At 40.4% G+C, this 21,847-nt stretch overlaps 1 protein-coding gene across 2 annotated transcripts in view; it reads left to right on the plus strand.

Annotated features, from left to right (window-relative positions):
- Nucleotides 1–21,497, plus strand: part of LOC143288381 (replication protein A 70 kDa DNA-binding subunit-like) — a 21,649-nt gene extending 152 nt beyond the window's left edge. Inside the window, exons 2-18 of one of the 2 annotated variants that reach the window (XM_076596781.1) lie at nucleotides 2,885–2,935; nucleotides 4,622–4,700; nucleotides 5,258–5,366; nucleotides 6,122–6,219; nucleotides 7,436–7,486; nucleotides 7,897–7,938; nucleotides 9,321–9,447; nucleotides 10,925–11,096; nucleotides 12,686–12,878; nucleotides 14,454–14,593; nucleotides 15,411–15,480; nucleotides 16,614–16,754; nucleotides 16,946–17,073; nucleotides 17,891–18,004; nucleotides 19,473–19,580; nucleotides 20,703–20,789; nucleotides 21,298–21,497. In XM_076596781.1, coding sequence (XP_076452896.1) covers nucleotides 2,885–2,935; nucleotides 4,622–4,700; nucleotides 5,258–5,366; nucleotides 6,122–6,219; nucleotides 7,436–7,486; nucleotides 7,897–7,938; nucleotides 9,321–9,447; nucleotides 10,925–11,096; nucleotides 12,686–12,878; nucleotides 14,454–14,593; nucleotides 15,411–15,480; nucleotides 16,614–16,754; nucleotides 16,946–17,073; nucleotides 17,891–18,004; nucleotides 19,473–19,580; nucleotides 20,703–20,789; nucleotides 21,298–21,399 — 1,812 coding nt within the window. In that variant the 3' untranslated portion in view covers nucleotides 21,400–21,497. The remainder of the gene's footprint in view (nucleotides 1–2,884; nucleotides 2,936–4,621; nucleotides 4,701–5,257; nucleotides 5,367–6,121; nucleotides 6,220–7,435; nucleotides 7,487–7,896; nucleotides 7,939–9,320; nucleotides 9,448–10,924; nucleotides 11,097–12,685; nucleotides 12,879–14,453; nucleotides 14,594–15,410; nucleotides 15,481–16,613; nucleotides 16,755–16,945; nucleotides 17,074–17,890; nucleotides 18,005–19,472; nucleotides 19,581–20,702; nucleotides 20,790–21,297) is intronic. The other variant, XM_076596782.1, reaches the window with a different exon arrangement.
- Nucleotides 21,498–21,847: the final 350 nt, after the last annotated feature.

A 21,847-nucleotide genomic window follows, 5' to 3' on the forward strand; every position in this document is an offset into this window, starting at 1 on the left:
CAAAATCAGAATTTGTCTTGACGCATTTATATAGTTATTGGGGATATCGTTGTGTCCTTTCTCAGGTTGTCTTCGCACTGATTTCACAATCATAATCAACCCTGATACGAATTTCAGTCTGCCGTTTATTATGCGTCGTTACCGTTAACGATTGATCCTCCATTTCACATCAGTTCATGATTCTGGCACTCGTATAAGTCGCATTGGCTTTTGTACTATTGAAGAAGTGTATTGGAAAATCATGTCTTCGTACTCAAGTGTAGTCATACCATTACAATCACTGCATCAAAGATAACGCGCACAGGAACCAGTGACTGAACTGGTTCCCAACAATTTACCCATGCACCAGTGAAAAACGTTAAGTTTCCATCATATGAACTACTGTCACATTAGTAAAGCTGTGATATATCGGGATAATATCCAAATCACAGGCAGTTCTGAAGCTGGAAGAAGTTAATTTTTGGCCTCTGCTGACTACAGTACTTGTTTATTTTTTCTTTCATTCAGTTTCCTTCTTTCTTTTTCTTTTTATGATTGATCTGTAACAAGGTTCTCATTGGCCCATACCATTAACCATAACATGATCAACATCAACTTGTTGATGAATCTCACGATTGATGCATGGTAGGTATATTTTGTGTTTTCATAACCCTCAGAACTGGGTCATGGATTACAGGATCTTTAATGTGCGTATTTTAATCTGCATGAGTATACACTTAAAAGGGTTCATATTAGCAAATTTAGATTAAACTAAACAAGTATTACGTCCCTTGTTTAAATGTCATATGTATCACTTTAGAGGTCGAATTGGAAGTCTGCATTATTTTATTACTAAACACTGTCAGTAATGACTGTTGAACCAAATACTTCTTCCTTCTTCTCATTCATATAATTTGATTAGATGGACACCCTAGTCAAAATGTGATCTGGTTTCTTTGTTGTATGAAAAAACAACAAAACATTGAATCATATGACTTAAAAGCCAAAATGATAAGGCACTAGCAGATTGATCAGCACATATGTTGACCTGGGAAGTCGGAAATATCTCCACCCTTCCCAGAGAGAACCCAGTGCTGTAGCCATTTGGCCACTACACCTGTCAACGATTTATCAACTTCAAGAAACAGATTTAAACTTAAAGTACAACAATACTTTTTACAGGGCTATGTCTGGTGGAATATTTTTGGACTTGTAAAGTTTTGAAATAAAGAAACTAAATCGTGATTTTGGCTACTGATTTTTGTATTAGTCTATTACCCATCATTTTACAACTATGACATTGTGAATTTATTTTTGTATTAGTCTATTACCCATCATTTTACAACTATGACATTGTGAATTTGATGCAAATAATAGACTAACCAATATATAATGCTCATCTGTTGGCCTTCCAAGTAAATTACTATTTTCTTTAACCTAAGTGTCATACTTGTGGATTGCAGAAAGTAATTGATACTAAGATGGTCAAAGTAAAGAGTAATTGAAACGACAGGCCCAATGAAGACTTTAAAAAAGCCAAGTATACAGGACAAGTGTTGAAAATCCACTATGTTCATTTTTATTTGTCATCATGGGGTAGAAGTTTTTCTTCAAAGAACAATCTGTTGTTTATTTTGAGAGACATATTAAATATATATAGTTGACTATTGGACGGGTACAACAGCTGAGTGGTTGAAGCGTTGGATTTTCAATCATAGGATCCCAGGCTCAACTCCAGTCATGGCGCTTGTGGGTAAAGGGTGGAGATTTTTCTGATTTCCCAGGTCAGCAGATGTGCAGACCTGCTAGTGCCTGAAACCTGTTCGAGTATATTCATACAGAAGGTCACATTGGTTTGTTAAAGATCCCGTAGTCTATGCCAGCGTTTGGTGGGGTATGGAAACAAGAACATACCAGGCAAGCACCCCTCTGAAAATAGAGGATGACTGAATACATGGTGGGGGTAAAAACAGTCATACATGTAAAGCCCACTGTGTGTACAAATTAACGTGTGAGCTGCAGCTCATGAATGAAGAAGAAAGAAGATAGTTGACTATTCACAACTTCACGATCTCACATGATACATCATGACGTATAGTCACTGATGGACTCCGCATCATATCTGCTTTCAGATAATACAGGCCTGGTATTGGCTAGTTTAGTTGTTAAGCACCACAGTTCTCACTTTCCAGGATTAAACATAATGGGAGGAAACTAGTCGTAATGCATAAAAAGGTGTTACAGTTTTCATTCCTTTACTATCAGCTCCCTCTGCAAGCACCAGAACACATTCACTGAAGATCCCCACTTAGTCGCCTACCTAAGCTGTAGAAGAAATCTGCGAAGGATGAATTTTTTGCAAGTCTTAATTTAAGTTTCTTAAACATTTCCTTCAAACAACATTTTAACATCTTGCACACAATGTCGTGGCAAAACAAACCAGTTGAAACTTGATAGAAGCAGGCTATAATAGTGACTGCTGTGTACAGGAATCTACTTTCACCAAACACTGCTCACTGTTCTGGAATCTGTTATTTGAGAGGGTAATTTTTGATAGGGAGTGTGAAGTTGTCAGTAAGTGAGTAACACTAACAGTGTATAATTTACTGACTTAAAAAAAAAAAAAAATTTTAATAAGAATTGAAGCTGTCCACATGTCACAAATACAGTTACATTCACACACCATATGCACACGCACTTGTATGTATGCACAGACAGTTAACACACACGCACATACAAGCACACAGTCACACACACATGTATGCAGAATACTTCACTCTGCATTTAATGATGCTGTAATGGCGGCCAGTAAAATTATAGAAAGTTAAGTGTGTGTGTGTGTGTTTAGTGTTGTGTGTATGTATATGTTTGTCATTTCTCTCCAGGAAGAAAATCTCTTTTTCAGGTCATGGTGAAAGGTGGCCCACAGACTCTTCAGCCAGTGCTCCAAGTTATTGTGAGTAGAGCGTGAAGCATTTGAATTATGCGTCGTCTGTGTCAGTCTGTCAGTCTCCCTGAGCGTGAAACATGAATTATGCTTAGTCTATGTGTGTCTGCCTGTCTCCGTTTCTCTTTTGTAATGAGTAAATGACATAATGATAATAAATGATTTAGTTGGTCGTAATATTATTAATTATTACTTCGTTCATTGTTAATTGATCTGCAGATTAGAACTACAAGTTGATAGTATTCTATCTTTTATTGTGAAATGGTTTGTATAACTTAAGTGTGATTTTTTTAAAACTTCGCACTTTCTTTAGGTTATTGTATATATATATATATATATATATATATATATATATACGATATATATGTATATATTAGTATTTATATTTTTAAAACTTTATTTCATTTACTTAAAAGTTTGATTGTTAATGAGCAGTGGTGGGTAGCTAAAAATATTATGATTTTTGTGGATTTGTAAAGGAGATAAATCTGTCGCAGTCACATGATAATTTATGTTCCTTTTGTTTTTTCCACTTTATTGATATCTTTTGTGTAATTGTGTCTTTGTAGAATCAGAAACATATCACAGTTTCAAAGTCAGTGAGATGCATGAGGATGAGACGCTATGTAATCTGATCAGTGATCAACCAACTTCTCACACCTGTATGCTTAGGATCCTCCTTGCTCGAACCAAAACGTATGGCCAATGCAGTTTTTCATACCAAGCCCCCTTTCTTTGGAATCAACTTCCTCAGCCTCTCCGTTACTCATCTTTGCAGCAATCTTTTAAATTCATTCTCAAGAACCACCTTTTCCCCTCATGAATAATTCTCAACAGCTCGTCCCTTTCCATTATGAACAAAAATGACGATTACACTTACAGTATGAGTGAGTGATTGAGTTTTGCTAGTTTCAGAAATTGTTGGTTGTATTTTTGATTGTGTACTATTTACAGTTGTGTGCTATGACTTGTGTGTGTGTATGCGTGTGTGCATTGTGTGTGTGTGTGTCACTGTGTGTATGTGTGGATGAGTAATTTTTTTTTAATAATATTTCAGTGTTTGGTATCTTGTGTTCAATTTTTCCTTTTTGATATTTACATATGTGTACTATTTGAAACGCCTATGGCTTAGGGCTTATTTTAAAGATTAGGCGTAATGCTCATAATAAGAATAATATTTAATAATAATAAATGGTTTCTCACTCTCTGCTTTAAATCTATAACATATAAACTCAGACAGATTATTTCTTTTTATTACTTTAAATGTTGCACAAGTTGCGATAAGAAAATGATTTAGGTCATGACTGAAAATTCTTAAAGGTACTAGACTCTAAACAGTTTTTGTTATTTTTCACTGTAAACATGAAAAATGTGATTACACTATGGTTTCAGTGAAGTGATTACTGGTTAACTTTAGCCTCCTCCTTGTTTTGTGAAGTTTGTGATGGTATTGGATGGATTGGTTGTGTCAAAAAGACATTCTTCAATGGGTATGTTTGCAAATTTACGGTGATTTTGACATTTCCAGAACATCTGTTTTTATAAACTATTCGCGTTGCTTTGAGTTACTGGACTATGAACTGAAATTGATGGTATGGCAAAAATTCCTTTTTGTTTGTTTGCTGATGACGACGATTAGTGCCTGTAACGATTATAGAATGAAGTTAATTAGTTGTAGTACTTCATGTGTTTCAGAACCTGAAGAAAATAGCATCCAACGGAAGCAATGACCGCTACAGGTTGCTTGTTTCTGATGGGGAAACGACATATTCCCGTGAGTAAGAAGTTGGGTATAGTAAGCTGTTGGTGTGCGTGATACAGGATGGTGAAGAACAGTGACTCAGACCAGTCAGAGCTGAAAGAGTGTTCTTGGATTGTGTTTAAATCTGCAGAAGCTTTATCAGTTGCATACAAGCTGTCACGAGGAAATCTTTGAATGTTTTATTTTATTATATTTGTCATTATTATTTTTATTTTTTTTTTTTTGACAAGTGGAATAATGTATACAGTATTGGAAGTTGTCTTAAAAAGATAACTAAAAAAGAAATGAAACATTTTAACTGCCATAACAGAATATAATAGATGATCTACTTTTTAAAGTAAACAAAGTTTTGTGATTCGGAGAAATAAAAGAAAAAAAAAAATTTTTGATAAAGACTTTTCAGTTATTTTTTTGTTGTGTTTATTTGGAATGGAATGAATCTTAGATGGTGTGCTATAACTGATTTGAAAAAAAAAAAAAATTATGGAAAAAAAAAAGAAGCATGGCAGTTGGGATGTTCTATAAAACTCTAGTCGTAAGCAGTTTGTGTATTTGTGTATAATTTCCAGATGTGATGCTGGCCACCCAGCTGAATGTGATGATGGAAGCCAATGAAATTGACGCCTTCTGCGTCATCAAGGTGAACAAGTACCTGTGCAACACTATCCAGGCCGACAAGTAGGTGTCTGTGGGTGGATGTGTTAACTGTCACCGGTGTTATTGTTCTCTGTGTGTGTGTTGGCGTTCACTTGTGTGTACCTGTGGCCCACTACCAAGCGTTTAGTTGGTTGGTTGTTTTTGTCCGCATGTGTTGGCACTGTGAGTGCTGCACAAGCTTTGGTGTGGAAATATTTTTGTGCCGTTTGAATGAAGTTTTTGATTTATTTTTCATTTCATTTCGTTTTATGGGTGTCAGCAGTTTTTAGTTGGATTGTCTCAGTGCACACTTGCAGACGTACACAACCCTCAGGAAACGACAGACACAGCCACAGGTGTTCACACACAGTCCATGCCAAACATGGTTTTTCTCAGTGGCTTAAAAATTTTTTTTTTTTTTTTTCCAATGGTATGGATGGAGATAATGTACTGTTGGAGGTCACTCGCTGTGGCTACTTTCGGTTTCTTTGCATTAGTGGGGTACGCGGGTAGTAGTTTGCGCAGGACAGGAATCAGACCTTGGCTTCATCCTGAAAACGGAGTATGGCTGCCTACATGGCAGGGGGGGAAAAAAGAGTTGTAAATACATGTAAAAGCCCACTCATGTACATACGAGTGAATGTGGGTGTTGCAGCCCATGAACAAAGAAGTCCTGGGCGATAGCTTGTACCAGAGGGGTCATGGTGTAATATGTGTAATAGAAACTTTTTTTTTAGGTTTGTTGCTTATGCAGGATTACAGGTGATAACTTTTTTTTTTTTTTTGTTTGTTTGCAGGCGAATTTTGATCCTGTTGGATATCACTGTGCTGAAGAAAGGGTCCGAGGTCAAAGAAAGGTTGGGAAACCCATCTCAGTACAAGGCTGATGGAACAGGTAGGAGAACATTGCCCCTCATTTGTTTTTCTGTTGATGGGCGCAACAGCCGAGTGGTTAAAGCATTGGGCTTTCAGTCGGTGGGTCCCGGGTTCATTTCCCAGTCATGTCCAGACCTGCTGGAGTCTGAACCCCTTTCATGAGTATGCACATGCAGAAGATTAGAAGGGAAGGGGGTGGGGGGGCTGTATGTTGGCTGGGTGCCAACACACAGATGGATGGCCGAGTTTCTTATCAAGCTGTGGTGTAAGAACAGGCCACAGGCACCCAACGAAAGCAATTTTGACTGGGAATCCAGGAATTAATTGCTTTGCAGAGATTTTTTTAACCACTTGATTTCATGGAAAGTTTGTTTGACTCAGATTTTGAAAAGGAAAACAGATTTTCGTTTTCTCCGCATAGGCGGATAGTAGTTTGCACAGGACAGGAATGTCAGACCCCTGCTGAGTCTGCACTAGTGGGTCATGGTAAGTATGTTATTTAAACGGTTTAGATAGAAAATTTCCTTTTAAAAAAAGTTAAACAATTGATTTATGATTATTGTCTCTTTAAAGTACAGTGTATCAGCAGTCACCATGCAAAATTTCAAGGAGATATCTTTGTATTTGAGGAAGCAGTGCACATTTTTTGCATGTAGGTGTGGGAACCTAGAGTTTTTTCTCTGCACACAGGAATGACAAAATTGTCAAAATGTTTGGCAGACAAGGGGTTAATATGATTTTTATCATTTTGTGTTTTGTAGGAATGAGATAATGTAAAGGCAGGGCTTCATAGTAGGTATGTGTATATATGTCTTGTCTGGCTCAGTGGGCACAGTACACTTGGGTCTTTGTCCTGGAGCCTTGATATGTTTGGAAGTTCTGATTCTCTCACTGCCTCACCTTCTCAGTACACACCCACGTAAAGAAATTGTGTGTGTATGTTTGGGGGGCACGGTGGACACACATGTTGACAGATTATTTTTCTGTTCGTTTTTTTTTTTTCCATTTTGAAGATGTTTCCTTTAGCAGTTTTTACAGTCTGAGATTTGGGCATCATCCTGTTTAAAATGTTTCCCCGCTGAGTTATACATGTAAATGAATTGGACTTATAACAGGTGTTGTTTGTTATCTATGTAGGAGAAACGTTTTTATTTTGTGAAATATTGTTTTTAAATTGGACATTGTGAAGAACTGATCTTTAAATGTTTCAAACAATTTTCTCCCATTATTTTCAGCAGGTGCCACCAACGGTACTGCTCATGGAGACTCCGCGCCACCAGCTAAAGGTAAATTACGCCAAGGATTGTCTGCAGTTTTTGTCAAATAATGCTGACAGCTGTTGATCAGCATCAGTATTTCCCCTTTCATTTTTTGCTGTTTTTGAGTCGAGTTGAGCTCTGCTTCTATGATAAACAGTAGTGGTGATGACGAACATGGATTTTTAATGTTTGATTTTCTGTTAAGCGCGTTGGGTTATGCTGCTGTCAGGCATCTCCTTAGCAGATGTGGTGTAGCGTATATGGATTTGTCCGAACGCAGTGACGCCTCCTTGAGAAACTGAAACGGAAATTGATAATCTGTTTCTTTTTATGTATCACTTGCCATGGCTTGTGTCATTGGTAATGTATTCTATTCTTGTGGCTTCATTCCTTTTCAGTATTTTGATTTTGATTTGATTTATTTTTTATTGTTTCAGCCCCTGCACCCACCCTTGCTAACCCAGCTCGCCCTCTGGGTGGTAAGTCTTGGCGGATTTGATTTGGTTGCATCGTAGACTTCTAACGCTGTTTTTGTGGCTGATATAAGTACCAGAGAAAGCAGATTTGGTGGGTTGATGATTAATTCCGAGACCTTTTTGGCCATGCTGTTTACAAAGATGACATTTGAGCTGGAAGCTGATAAATCTTTGAAAATTGCTTCAGCAGTTTATATGGCTTATGATGAAGAGAGCCTGCGGCTCTGAAGTGATATTGACAGAATGTTCAAATTTGATCACATGTACTTAATTATGTTTGCTCACACATGGACACACAGTGAGAAAAAAAAAAACAGAAAAGAAATGTGACCACAGACAGTGATGGATTTTGTACTTTGATTTTCCTTTCCATTTGTTTCGTTTTTCCTTCTTTCCTGTTCTGTTTCATACTCCTTTTGTTGTTCCTTCTGTGCATTTGTTTTGTTTTTCCTTCGTTGTTCCTTCTGTGCATTTGTTTTGTTTTTCCTGCCTTTGTTGTTCCTTCTGTTGATTTCTGTTTTGTTTTTCCTTCGTTGTTCCTTCTGTTGTTTCGTTGTTCCTTCTGTGCATTTCTGTTTTGTTTTTCCTGCCTTTGTTGTTCCTTCTGTTCATTTCTGTTTTGTTCCTTCCTTCGTTGTTCTTTCCGTGCATTTCTGTTTTCTTCCTTCGTTGTTCCTTCTGTGCATTTGTTTTGTTTTTCCTTCGTTGTTCCTTCTGTGCATTTCTGTTTTTCCTTCGTTGTTCCTTCTGTTGATTTCTGTTTTGTTTTTCCTTCCTTGTTTCTTCTGTGCATTTCTGGGTTTTTTTTTTCTTAGTTCCTTCTGTTGATTTCTGTTTTGTTTTTCCTTCGTTGTTCCTTCTGTTGATTTCTGTTTTGTTTTTCCTTCGTTGTTCCTTCTGTTGTGTTCTGTTTTGTTCCTTCTGTTGTGTTCTGTTTTGTTTTTCCTTCCTTCGTTGTTCCTTCTGTGCATTTCTGTTTTGTTTTTCCTGCCTTTGTTGTTCTGTTGATTTCTGTTTTGTTTTTTCTTGTTGTTCCTTCTGTTGTTTTCTGTTTAGTTTTTCCTTCCTTCGCTGTTCCTTCTGTTGTTGTCTGTTTTGTTTTTCCTTCCTTCGTTGTTCCTTCTGTGCATTTCTGTTTTGTTTTTCCTTCGTTCGTTGTTCCTTCTGTGCATTTCTGTTTTGTTTTTCCTTCGTTGTTCCTTCTGTGCATTTCTGTTTTGTTTTTCCTTCGTTGTTCCTTCTGTGCATTTCTGTTTTATTTTTCCTTCGTTGTTCCTTCTGTGCATTTCTGTTTTGTTTTTCCATTGTTCTTCCTTCTGTTGATTTCTGTTTTGTTTTTCCTTCCTTTGTTGTTCCTTCTGCTCATTTCTGTGTTGTTTTTCCAGGCATCAAAACCTCTCCACCAAAGCAGGGACCGAACAGTTTTGGTGGAAACAAACCTCCATCGGGCCCAGGCACTCCAGGCTCCAACCGTGTCCACAAAATTGCCACCCTCACTCCATACCAGAACAGGTCAGGAAATAGAGCTTGTCCCTCTTTAACTCATTCTGCCCCACAGCCAATTGCCTGCTGCAACTCCCCTGGACCAGCACTGCATAAGAACACTGCAGTAAAAAGAAAAAAAGTAGCGTTGTTCACTAAAATCCATGAAAATCAATGGAGAATTGTTTATTTAATCAGTCAAACAAAGCTTCCGTTTTCATGTTCCCTGGCTCCGTAAACAGCTCAGTTAAAAACACCAGCTGTACCAAGCAAGAATAAATGAAATCAGAATAGTGTGTTGGTACGAGAATATTCATACCAGGTCCACAGGGGAAGTAATTATGGTACGAGATGACTTGTATGTACCTGGAGAGGAATGAGTTAATGGTAATGATAATAAAGTAATAATGCAGATTGATGCTGACACCTCCCAGGCACTTTGTGGCATTTACAAGGAAAAAAAGTTATAGATTTAACTACACATACTTTACCGTGACCCACTAGTGCAGACTCCGGCAGGGAGTCCGATTCCTGTCCTGTGCAAACTACTATCCACCTATGCAGAGAAAACGAAAGTAGCTACAGCCGATAACCTCCCGGAAGTAGGTAACCTCCCCTTTGTCTCCCTGACTAGCACCCTCTTTTTCCAGCAGCCATCTTGACTCCTGTTCCTGTGCTCTTCATACAGCTAAGTTTTTTCGTATTTCTGTCTGTCTGTCGATTCTTTGACACTCATGTTTTATATCTGACGACTTGTATCAGGTCACAAACTTACTTAGCTCGTTTGGGCAATTGAGCTAAAATTATGGCTCAGTTGCAATTTCCTTACATAAACATGTGTGCATTAAGTACGTCTTACACAGCCAAACATTCATAAACATGCATGCATAAGGTACACACACTGACCAGCAGAAGTTCCAAGAAGCAAGCATGTTGGTTAACTCAGTACGGCCAGTCCTCTCTTCTCCTCTACACAGACCCCTCGGATGTCCAGTGGGTGTCTCAATGACCCAACCTTCAGCTTCCGTCATCAGAATTGTTGTATTCTTTGTCAACATTCACGTCTTCAGTATAAGAGCCTTCCGCTTGCAATATTCTGATGATGATAATTGGGGTGAAACGCTGTTAACGTCGTCTCTTTCACCGTTCGTATGGAGAGAGTTAATAAGGTGGTGAGCAGAATGGATGGGGTGTATTTTGAGAGACTTCGGAAACTTGTGTGTCTTGAAACAAATCTTGACACAATCTGAAAGGAAGAAAAAAACCTGGTGCTTTTTCAGTCCATTTACATGTGGCCTGATGTTGGCGAAAAATGATTTTAGTGGAGAGTTAAGGAAAAGGCCTCTGTGTTTCATTGTTTAATCAGCTGGGATATGTGCTATGGGAGGCTATTGGCGGCAGCCACTTTCGATTTCTCTGGGCTTTTTCCTATAAGCTTAAAGCGTTAGTAGAATAGGAAACTGTCTGCATGTTTTAGCCACTAACCGTAATTTTCTTGTGTACGCAGATGGCGCATCAGGGCAAGAGTAACCCAGAAGTCGAGCATCCGCACATGGAGTAACTCTAGGGGTGAAGGTCGTCTTTTCAGTGTCAACTTTTTAGACGACAGTGACGAAATCAGAGCCACTGGTTTCAACGATGCTGTGGACAAATTTTATGACCTGCTGGAAGTCAACAAAGTGAGTTTCTTTCGAGAAGTTTGGGTTTTTAAAGTTTTGGGACGAACCCAGGTGTGGCGGTTTTCCAAGAATTGTATACTTGTCAAACTACAAAGAATTTTTGTTGATTGTAAAATATGATTTGGGGCTTGTATCCAGTGACGGAATGATCACTGTTTTGATTTTTAAGTTGTTTTCTTATCTGGTGTAGTTTATATACTCTGGTGCTCTAGCAAAAGTGTTCACATTAGCTGACACAAGCACCCACACACACACACACACACTCTCTCTCTCTCTCTCTCTCTCTGTCTGTCACACACACTCACACTCGCTCGCTTTCTCTTTCTCTCAGTTATACACACGCACACACGTATGTAAGCAAGCAAACACACACACACACACACACACACACACAAAACACCACACCACAACACACAACACACCACACCACACCACACCACACCACACCACTCCACTCCACTCCACACCACACCACACACGCACTCTCTCTCTCTCTCTCTCTTTCTTCTTCTTCTTTGCGCTTGAGGGCTGGATGTAAAAAAGCAGCTGTGCTTACTCCACTACCCTTGTTAAATAAAAATTCGTTTCGTTTTGTTTCTCTCTCTCTCTCTCTCTCTCTCTCTCTCTCATTCACTTGCTGCAGTACAAATAAAAAAAAGAATTACTGATAAACAAAGTGAAAGTAATCACATTCTTGGTTACCTTGTGTCTGTGGCTACAGTAACCTTTAACATTGGCATTTTCTCTGCAGCTGCAGCTTGTAGGATGATATGAATAAAGCCTTCCAGTCATCCACTTACGATGTGGATAGGATTGTGAGAGGATAGAAGTCAGGGTCACCGTTTGACAAAATACACAAAGCTCACTAGAACTTGGGTCTTAACATCAAATTGTTCTCAAACTTGGTCGTTGAGCTGGCTGTTGTGACGGCGTGATTCCTTTTTATTATTCAAGGTCAGAGGTGAGGGTCACAAGACAGTGTATGACGACGATGATGATGATAGGAAAAGCTTGTAGGGACAAAAGAGACATGATCTTGCATACTGTCTCTATCAAACTTTGCACAGCTACACATCAAGGTGAAAACAAAATTCCGTCACAGAGTCAAGGTCACGACAAGAGGTATGGGTCATGGTAAGGTATTATGGAAAACATGCAGAAGTATTATTGAACTGGTGGTTTTCGTCTGATTTTCTTTAGATGTATACTGAGTGATAGGTTTAGTTCATGTTATTAACACTTTTGAAAGTGAAGGGTAGAGGTCAAGGTCACGGCACTGTGTGATCAAACATGCCCTGTTTGCAGAATCATATGCTTTACAGTATCCCTTTTTTTTTTCTTCTTCTTCCTATTCCATGATCAGCGTGTTTGATTTAAGTGGGTAGCACTTGTGTCTTGAAGGCGTTGCCTTTTCAGGTTATGAGTTTGTTGTGGAAGTACTTTTTAATGAGCATAGTACAGTAGTCCTCATGTTTTTTAAATTTTATTTCAGCGGTGCCTTTTCAGGTTTTGTGCTGGTTGCGTAAGTACTTTTTAATGAGTGTTGTACAGAAGTCCACATGTTTTTTATTTCATTTTTTTCTGGACAGGTGTACTATGTGAGCCGTTGCAGCATCAAGACAGCCAACAAACAGTACTCCAACTTGAAGAACGACTACGAAATGACCTTCAACAACGATACCATCATTGAGCGATGTGACGACGATGTCGACCTCCCGTCCATGACCTTTGACTTTGTCCCGATCAGTGAGATGGAGAAGCACGCAGCAAATTCCATTGTTGGTAAGTGATGGATGATTGTTGGTCATCATTATTTTTTAGTGGTGTATAATTTTGGTATATGATACCAGGCATTATGTCATTTTTCTCTACCACCGGTAAAGCGGTGGTCAGGGCTCAAAGGGTTAAATTCCTGCCACAGCAGGTTTAGGAAGTGGTGGTCCCCTGTTCCTCAGACCAGCACAGCCAGACATCAGATAGACTGTGTGCCACAGCTGTTTGAAAGGAGGGTACTCAGTTGCCACTGGTGCTGTGGAGGAAGGTCAGATCAAGTTCGTGCTACAGCGGGCTTTCTGTAGAAAGACTGGTTTGCCCCAGGTTATGAACAGCCACAGTTTTCATGCGAGGAATGACCATTATTTATGCCGTAAAAAGAGTGTGCTGGTCAGGGGGGCAAAGGGGAGGTTACCTTCTTCCGGGAGGTTATCGGCCGTAGCTACTTTCGTTTTCTCCGCATAGGCGGATAGTAGTTTGCACAGGACAGGAATGTCAGACCCCTCCCAGAGTCTGCACTTGTGGGTCACGGTAAGTATGTTACTTAAACGTAATTTTAGATAGAAAATTTCCTTTTTTGTATTTTCTATTAAATATGGTTTGATGCTGCTAATAGCACTTGTACAATACCACCGGAACTTGAACCACTGTGAGTTTTGTCATTGTAGAAGCACTCGTGTGATTCCTGCTATCATTAAACTTCCAAGTAGGCATTTTCTAAATCCACCATTTTGAAGATAAACTTGTGTGGCTCTAATGTAGTGATTTAGTGGTGTATGATTTTGGTGTATGATACCAGTGAAGTTACTGATTGTTGATAATCATTTAGTGGTGTATGATTTTGGTGTATGATACCAGTGAAGTTACTGATTGTTGATAATCATTTAGTGGTGTATGATTTTGGTGTATGATACCAGTGAAGTTACTGATTGTTGGTCATCATTTAGTGTGAAATATTTTGGTGTATGATACCAAAAGAGGAAATATTTGTGATTGATGCTTTTGCTGTGATTGATACCTTTTCAGGGGTGTGTGTTTGTGAATGTAAATTTATGCTTGTTTGTGTTCTCTATCCATGAATGTTTTTGTACGCTTGTTGTTGTCTTCTTCGTTTGTGGGCTACAACTCTCGCGTTCATTTGTATGTACATGAGTGGGCTTTTATATGTATGACCATTACCTCGCCATGTAAGCAGCCATACTCCGTTTTCGGGGGTGTGCGTAATGGGTATACATGTTCTTGTTTTCATAACCCACCGAACACTGACATGGATTACAGGATCTTTAACGTGCATATTTGATCTTCTGTTTGTGTATACACACGAATGGGGTTCAGGCACAAGCAGGTCTGCACATATGTTGACATGGGAGATAGGAAAAATCTCCACCCTTTACCCACCAGGCGCCGTTACTGAGTTTCGAACCTGGGACCCTCAGATTGCAAGTCCAACGCTTTAACCGCTTGGATATTGCGCCCGTCGTTATTATGAATGCCGCAAGCTCCCTGCCTGGGAACTGTTAGTGTCAGCCTGTATTATCGTTATCATTATTATCACAAAGGGTGTGGAAACTTTGGTTCCTGCAGACGTAGTGGGGGTGGTGAAGTTGTGCAACGACCTGTCCACGGTGATTGCCCGACAGAGTCAGAAGGAGCTGACCAAGCGAGACCTGCAGATTGTGGACCAGTCGGGCGTGGCCATCAGCATCACCCTGTGGGGAAACGACGTCAGTAGGCTCTTGATTTTATTTCATTCGTTTTGTAAAATTTCAATTCAACTTTATGATGAATTTTTTTGTAATTTGGGGGGACATTTTATTTTCTCTGTTTTCATGATGTGTTTGTATTTGTATTTCTTTTTATCACAACAGATTTCTCTGTGTGAAATTTGGGCTGCTCTCCCCAGGGAGAGCGCGTCGCTACATTATTACAGCGCTACCCTTTTTTTTTTTCGTATTTTTTCCTGCGTGCAGTTTTATTTGTTTTTCCTATCGAAGTGGATTTTTCTACAGGATTTTGCCAGGAACAACCCTTTTGTTGCCGTGGGTTCTTTTACGTGCGCCAAGTGCACGCTGCACACGGGACCTCGGTTTATTGTCTCATCCGAATGACATCCTTAAGGGATGCCAACTGTTAAGATTTCGCTGTATTTTGTTACACTAGATTGCAGTTTGTTCCGACGTTACACCAATGTGAAAATTGTTCTGACGAGTTCATTTTCGACTACGTAACATAGTTGCATGCTTTCCTGTCGTAACGTTACCAGTAGGTTGTTGTTTTCTTCTGCAGGTCTGATAATTGTATGGACACAATAAGACCAGTGCTGGTTGTACGAATGAAATTCTGTGATTGAAATAAGGAGAGTTTATTGTTATCTTTTCCTGAGCTTATTGTGCTTTTTTTTTTTTTTTTCTTCAGCAAACTCGGGCTTTCATTTTTTAGGTCTGTTGGAAAAGAACATATGAAGAAATAACAAATTGGGTACACATAACAAGTACTGATCTATTTCAGATTATATTATACAAAACTTGGTTTTTTTTTCAGGCTCAGAACTTTGATGGAAGCAGCAATCCAGTGATTGCAGTCAAAGGGGCACGACTCTCAGATTTCGGAGGTAAGGTGCTTGGTGTGTGCACCTCGGAATGAGTGTGTCACAGTTGTGTGTGTGTGTATTGTTCAGTATGGTTTGTACTGTGTACTTTGTTGTACTTTATTACTTTTTGTCATAACATTTCTGTGAGTGAAATTTGGCCTGTTCCAAAAGGGAAGAGTGCATTGCCACAATGCAGTCCCCCCTTTTTTTTCCTTTTTTTTTTTTAATTTAAGAATTTCTTTATATTGGTCTGGTGTGCCTCATTTTGTTTTGTGTATGCATGTATTTGTATGTTTGTATCAAAAAAAACAAAACAACAACTTTGTCTTGATACAGGCATTCATATACTTTCATATACTCTAGGTTGTGGGTGTGTTCATGTACATTGAGTCTTGAATCATATGTATACTTGTGAGTATGTTTTAACTTCAGCAGTTGTATGTTTGCTCATGGACATGTGTGTGCTTACTTCTTAGATCTTTTGCATGTGAATTTTGCTCTTGATTGTTGCTAGAAAATGCAGAGAAATTCAGTTCTGTGATATATGGGGGAAATGTACATGAGTATGACGACTGCCTCCTGTTTGCATGCACACACACGCACACCGGCAGGTAGAGCTTCAAACTCAAATCCAGAAACACTGACATAAACTGCGTAGAGTAAGTATTGGTAATTTAATGTAGTGAGTTGAAAATGATACACAGACGAGGCTGATTTTGTCATTGGTGACATTTAATGTGTTATGAAAAAGTCATTCCCCCAAGCCCCCCACTCCTTCCCTCCCAAACTTTTTTTTTAGTAAAACTTTTCCAGCAGTGAGTTTCTGGTCTATGGAGGTTGGGCACTTTTTATCCCAAGTACTGATTTATCTATAACACTTGGTCGTTTCCGTTGGACTGAGAACAACTTGTGCACTGCAAGGAGGCCATCACTTGCACTTTCTCAGTTGTTTTCTCACATGGCGCTCATAACTTGTTGGCTTTAGCGTCTGTGTTTTTCATCAGTGTTTTGTTTTTCAGATATATTTTTTTGGGGGTGTTTACATCCTGTGCGTGAAATATGGTTTTGAGTTACAGTGCACTCAACTGCGGTGCAGCTGCACCGATGGGGTTCAGAGCGTGAAGTCAGTGGTTGTGCTGTGCTGTGTGTTGCAGGCCGGTCCCTCTCGGTGCTGAGCTCCAGTCAGCTGGTGATCAACCCTGACATCAGGGAAGCCCACGTGCTGCGAGGGTGGTACGACCGGGAAGGGGCGTCCATGGACTTCGGTTCTTTCCGCAGTGAAGGCGGGGGTGCAGGTGAGTTTAAAGCTCCTACTCTCTACGTTCTTGTGTGTTTGTGTGTGTTTTTATTACATTTTTGTTATATATCAGAAGTTGGTGTTTTAGGCAAAGTTCTTTGTGTTGATGCTTGTGAACAGATGAATGCTTTTTTCTTAAAAAAAAAAAAAAAAAAAAAAAAAAAAAAAAATTTAATGTGTGTGGTGCAGGAGGCAGCACCAACTGGAAGACCTTTGGGCAAGCTGTCAGTGAGAACCTGGGTCACGGAGACAAGGCCGACTACTACACCACCAAGGCGACCATCATGGTCATGAAGAAGGAAAACTGCATGTATCAGGTCTGTAGCTCAGGTCACAGTGCGTTCCAGTTGTGGACTGGAAAAGTCTTGGGGTGGGGGATGAGAGAACCGTTTCCAGGTTGGGGAAAGTCTTGGGGTGGGGGTGGGGGATGAGAGAACCATTTCCAGGGCGGGGAAATTCTTGGGGTGGGGGTGGGGGATAAGAGAACCATTTCCAGGGCTGGGAAAGTCTTGGGGTGGGGGATAAGAGAACCATTTCCAGGGCTGGGAAAGTCTTGGGGTGGGGGTGGGGGATAAGAGAACCATTTCCAGGGCTGGGAAAGTCTTGGGGTGGGGGATAAGAGAACCATTTCCAGGGCTGGGAAAGTCTTGGGGTGGGGGTGGGGGATAAGAGAACCATTTCCAGGGCTGGGAAAGTCTTGGGGTGGGGGTGGGGGATAAGAGAACCATTTCCAGGGCGGGGAAAATTTTGGAGGAAGAAAAAAAGCGAGAGAGAAAGAGCCATTTTCAGAGCTGGAAAAGTCTTTTGGGGAAAAAAAAACTATTTCCAGGGTGGGACAAGTCTGGGAAAATATGTTTTACCCCTTCAGAGTTTGGAAAAGTCTTGGAATTTTTAATGAAATCCTTTACCTGCACCATGCATAAGACCTTAAGATCTATTAAAAAAAAAAAAAAAAATTAAAAAAAGTGATGAAAATTGAGCAACAGTACTGGGACATCCGCTGACCTATTGTCAGTGGTGTAGTGACCAAATTGTGCTGTGGAAAAGTGTGCCATTGTGAGTAGGTTCCTTTATTATGATTATGTATGTATGTATATATATTATTTTTAATATGATTTATTTTTCACATTGCAGGCTTGTTCAACAGAAAACTGCAACAAAAAGGTGGTTGATCAAGGCAACGGTCTATATCGCTGTGAAAAGTGTAATCGTGAATCCCCCAGCTACAAGTGGCGCATGATTCTGCAAGTAAGTATGATCTTAAAACGTTGATGACGTGTTGAAAATTGATCAGTATCAGTAGCTCAAGGAGGTGTCACTGCGTTCGGTCAGATCCATATACGCTACACCACATCTGCCAAGCAGATGCCTGACCAGCAGCGTAACCCAACACGCTTGAGAGAAAAAAAAAAGAAAAATAAACAGGTGGATGGCATTAACTCAGTGGTAAGATGCAAGCTAACAAAATACAAAAGAGAAAAGAAAATTGTATGCTAGTATGTGTTTGTGTGTGTGTTATTTCAGTTATTTATTTATCCATAGTGACAGAGTTTGTTTTGCCAGTTGTTTGTTTGTTTCTTTTTTTTTTCTTTTTTTTCCGAGGGATTAATATTTGTTCAAGCTGTTATCGTTCCATACAAGTACATGCATACAAGCACATGGGTATGTATTTCCTGAATATCCAGAGTGAGAGCAAAGGGCAGTGTCATTCATACTGCGGGTATAAAAAATTTAGTGAATAAAAAAAGAGTGACGAGTGACATGGGGACTCTCATTCTTGGATAGAGTTTATAGGGTGGAGAGCACTGAGGGTGAGGACAACCAGATACACTCCAAGAGTGGGAGCCTCTGTCTTCGGGAGGAGGACGAACAGGCAGATGAGCACTCTTCGCCCCCGTCCCAGGGCGGCAGATTGAGCCCACGCCTCCCTAGGGACCAGCGTGAACCAAACTAGGACTTAGCCGAGCTCGAACTGACCCTCCCCAATCGGGTCATGCATGCTGAATTGGTCCCTCAGGCTACATTGTCACCCTTGGCCCTCCTTAGGCTTGTGACTCTAACTCCAGAATCACCAGACGACAGAGTGCCAGAAATGGCGTAGGAATGGTTTAATAAGCCAGCCATGGAATGATACAGTGCTTGTAGCTTTTAGAGGCGTTTGATTGGCTAAGAGCGGACCGGGCAAGACGGGTCGTCTTTTCACTGTTAGCCGTGCAAAATTTGGCCAAGCAGAGCAAACCGATAGGCCTAGTTTGCATCAGTTTGACATAGTAAGTATGTGTATCACCAAACATGGAGTATAATACAAACTCCTCCTTTTACTGCAAGCCATCCCTCTACTCAGCTGTGGCAGAAAAAGATAGTGGACTGAATGAACAGCACGTTGTGCGTGTGTATGTGTGGGTGATGTTGTGTGTGGAAATGGGGAGGAGAAAGAGAGAAACTGCATTAAGGAATAGGGTGTGTGATTGAAGGTGAATACTGTTATGATGTGATGTGTGTGTCAGTTTGAACATATCTTTTATGCTATGCCACTCTGTTTTTATGTTTGTGTGTGGTGCGAAAGATAAATAAATTTGTTTTGTTACTGAAAATTTTTTTTTTAAAGTCTGGTCTAAAAGAAAGTGTGAAATTTTTGTTTGGTCCCATCTGTGAGAAACCCTGCGTTTGCTTCCATGAAGGAGAGATTGTTGAGGTGGTGGTGATGTGATTTCAGACGACGATGGCCGACTTCTCAGGGTACCAGTGGGTGTCCTGCTTCCAAGACTCTGCCGAAACGTTGCTGGGGGTCAAGGCTGATGAGCTGGGGGACATGAGACAGAACGTGAGTAGCATCTCTGTTTTCACTACACATCCTTCACCGTGACCCACTAGTGCAGACTCCGGCAGGGAGTCCGATTCCTGTCCTACGCAAACTGCTATCCGCCTATGCGGAGAAAATGAAAGTAGCTACGGTCGATAACCTCTCGGAAGTAGGTTACCTCCCCTCTGTATCCCTGACTAGCTTCCATCTCTGTTTTTGTCTGTTGGCAGCAGATATAAAGCTTATTCGATTCTTTGTGCAGTTTTTCTGTCAGTGTGGAGAGAATGGTGGGGTTTTTTTTTTTTGGTTTTTTTTTTTTTTGTTTGCAACTCTTGTGTCCTATAGGAGTCACAGTGGCAGATTTGGTTAGGCGTTGGACTTTCAATTGTGTGTTCATCAGTTACCAGGGTTTTGAGGCCTCCTTTCAGCCAAGTGTTGTGTCATCATAATAGCCAAGTGGTTCAAGTGTTGGACTTTAATCTGAGGGTCCCAGGTTGGAATCTTGGTAACAGTGCCTGGGGGGTAAATGGTGAAGATTTTTCTGATCTCCCTGGTTAGTGTTTGTGCAGACCTGCTAGTGCCTGAACCCCCCTTAATGTGCATACACACGCACAAGATCCAATGCGCACGTTAAAGATGTTTGTGTGCGCGACTGAAACCTGATTGAATGACACAAGAAACGAATGATGAGCGCCAGGTGGCAGCTGTCAGTCGGCTCTTGCTAGGTATGCAACCTGTTGTGCAAATGACTCCGTGTTTGTAAAGCGCTTAGAGTTTGGTCTCCAACCAAGGATAGTCGCTGTGTAAGTATCCATATCACCATCTTTGTCATAATTGATATAGGAACTTCACTCACAGTTTTCCTCACTGCACCCAGGAATGAATGGGAACCCAAGTTTGGTTTGGGAAGGTTTAAGTGGTGGACGCCACAGCCTTTACACAGTGAATATAAAGTCACTGCCCCAGCGGCCGTTACAGGCTATGGGACCAGCAGTTCCACTGTTATCACCCCTGGTTCTGCTCACTCCCTGTCCATAATTCTTTGTGTGTGTGTGTGTGGTGTGTGTGTGTGTTCTGTTGAAGTAGTAATATGTTCTTCCATTTGTGTTCTGTTTTGAAATGTGTTGTCCATTGTTCTTTCAGGATGAAGGGGCTTTTGATCAAGTGTTCCAGCGAGGAATGTTCAAGGAATACACCTTCCGCCTGCGCTCTAAAATGGAAACATACAATGTGAGTCCATGGCTGTTTTCAAGGAATTGTTTTTTTCTGTGTCAGTAATTTTAAGGTGGGGGGTGGGGGTGGGATGTGTGTTGAATCTGCTATCAAAACAGTTTGTTTACTTACAAACTTAAAAAAAAAAAAAAATCTGCAAACTGCAATGAGAGGAAAGTGCATTGTGTTTTTAAGTCAGACTTGGACAGGAATCCTTTTTTTTTTTTTTTTTTTTTTTAAGCTTGTTTGAACCCAGTTGTCTTTGTTTAGAAAAAAAAAGAACGTGTATTACTGTATAGGAAAAACTTAGGAAGCAGAATACAGTCTTCTCATTTCATTAGAGGTGACAGTTCACTACAGGCACTTGCATGTAAAAGGGAGGGTACCCGATGGTTGTGACGCCGCCAGTCTGGAAACGACACAAGACAGAAAAGAAAACCTGCAGGTGTAGTGGACAGGTAGCTACCTGGTTACAGGTACTGTTATGTTGAGAAGTCGTTGCATCGTCCTGTGCTGTTTGTTTCAGGAGGAGAGCCGGCTGAAGACGGTCTGTGTCGCTGCCACGCCGGTGGACTATGTGCAGTACGGCAAACACCTGCTGGAGGAGATTCGAAAGTTTGGCCTGTAGGCTGAAGGCCTTGGTCCCTAGAGGAGCGGAGTCATTGCACACAGCCATCACCTCTTCCTTGGCCTGCCTACCACAGAAAGCCATCACTATGTGTCTGTTTGAAAAAAAACAACAAAATAAACAAACCAGTGACTGCTGATGGCGCGGACTTGGCCATTGGTGGTTTTTTTTGTGTTTTTTTTTTGTTTTTTTTCGTCATCACCAAATAAAATGTAAAGCAGCAGCTAACTGGGATGGAAGGAGTTGACAGTATGTTACATTTCTCAGATGTAACAGAAGAACGTCAGTCATTTTGACAGAAGAACGTCAGTCATTTTGAGAAAATGTTGCGCATAGAACCTGCGGTGGCAAAAGACCACAACAAAGGTGACGTGAATCTTTCTCCCATTTCCGTGGATGACAGGTTTTCTTTCTTCATGTGTTCATAGGTATAATTAGGTGAGTATAT

Source organism: Babylonia areolata, chromosome 12 (genome assembly GCF_041734735.1).
Source record: "Babylonia areolata isolate BAREFJ2019XMU chromosome 12, ASM4173473v1, whole genome shotgun sequence".
Taxonomy (NCBI): domain Eukaryota; kingdom Metazoa; phylum Mollusca; class Gastropoda; order Neogastropoda; family Buccinidae; genus Babylonia; species Babylonia areolata.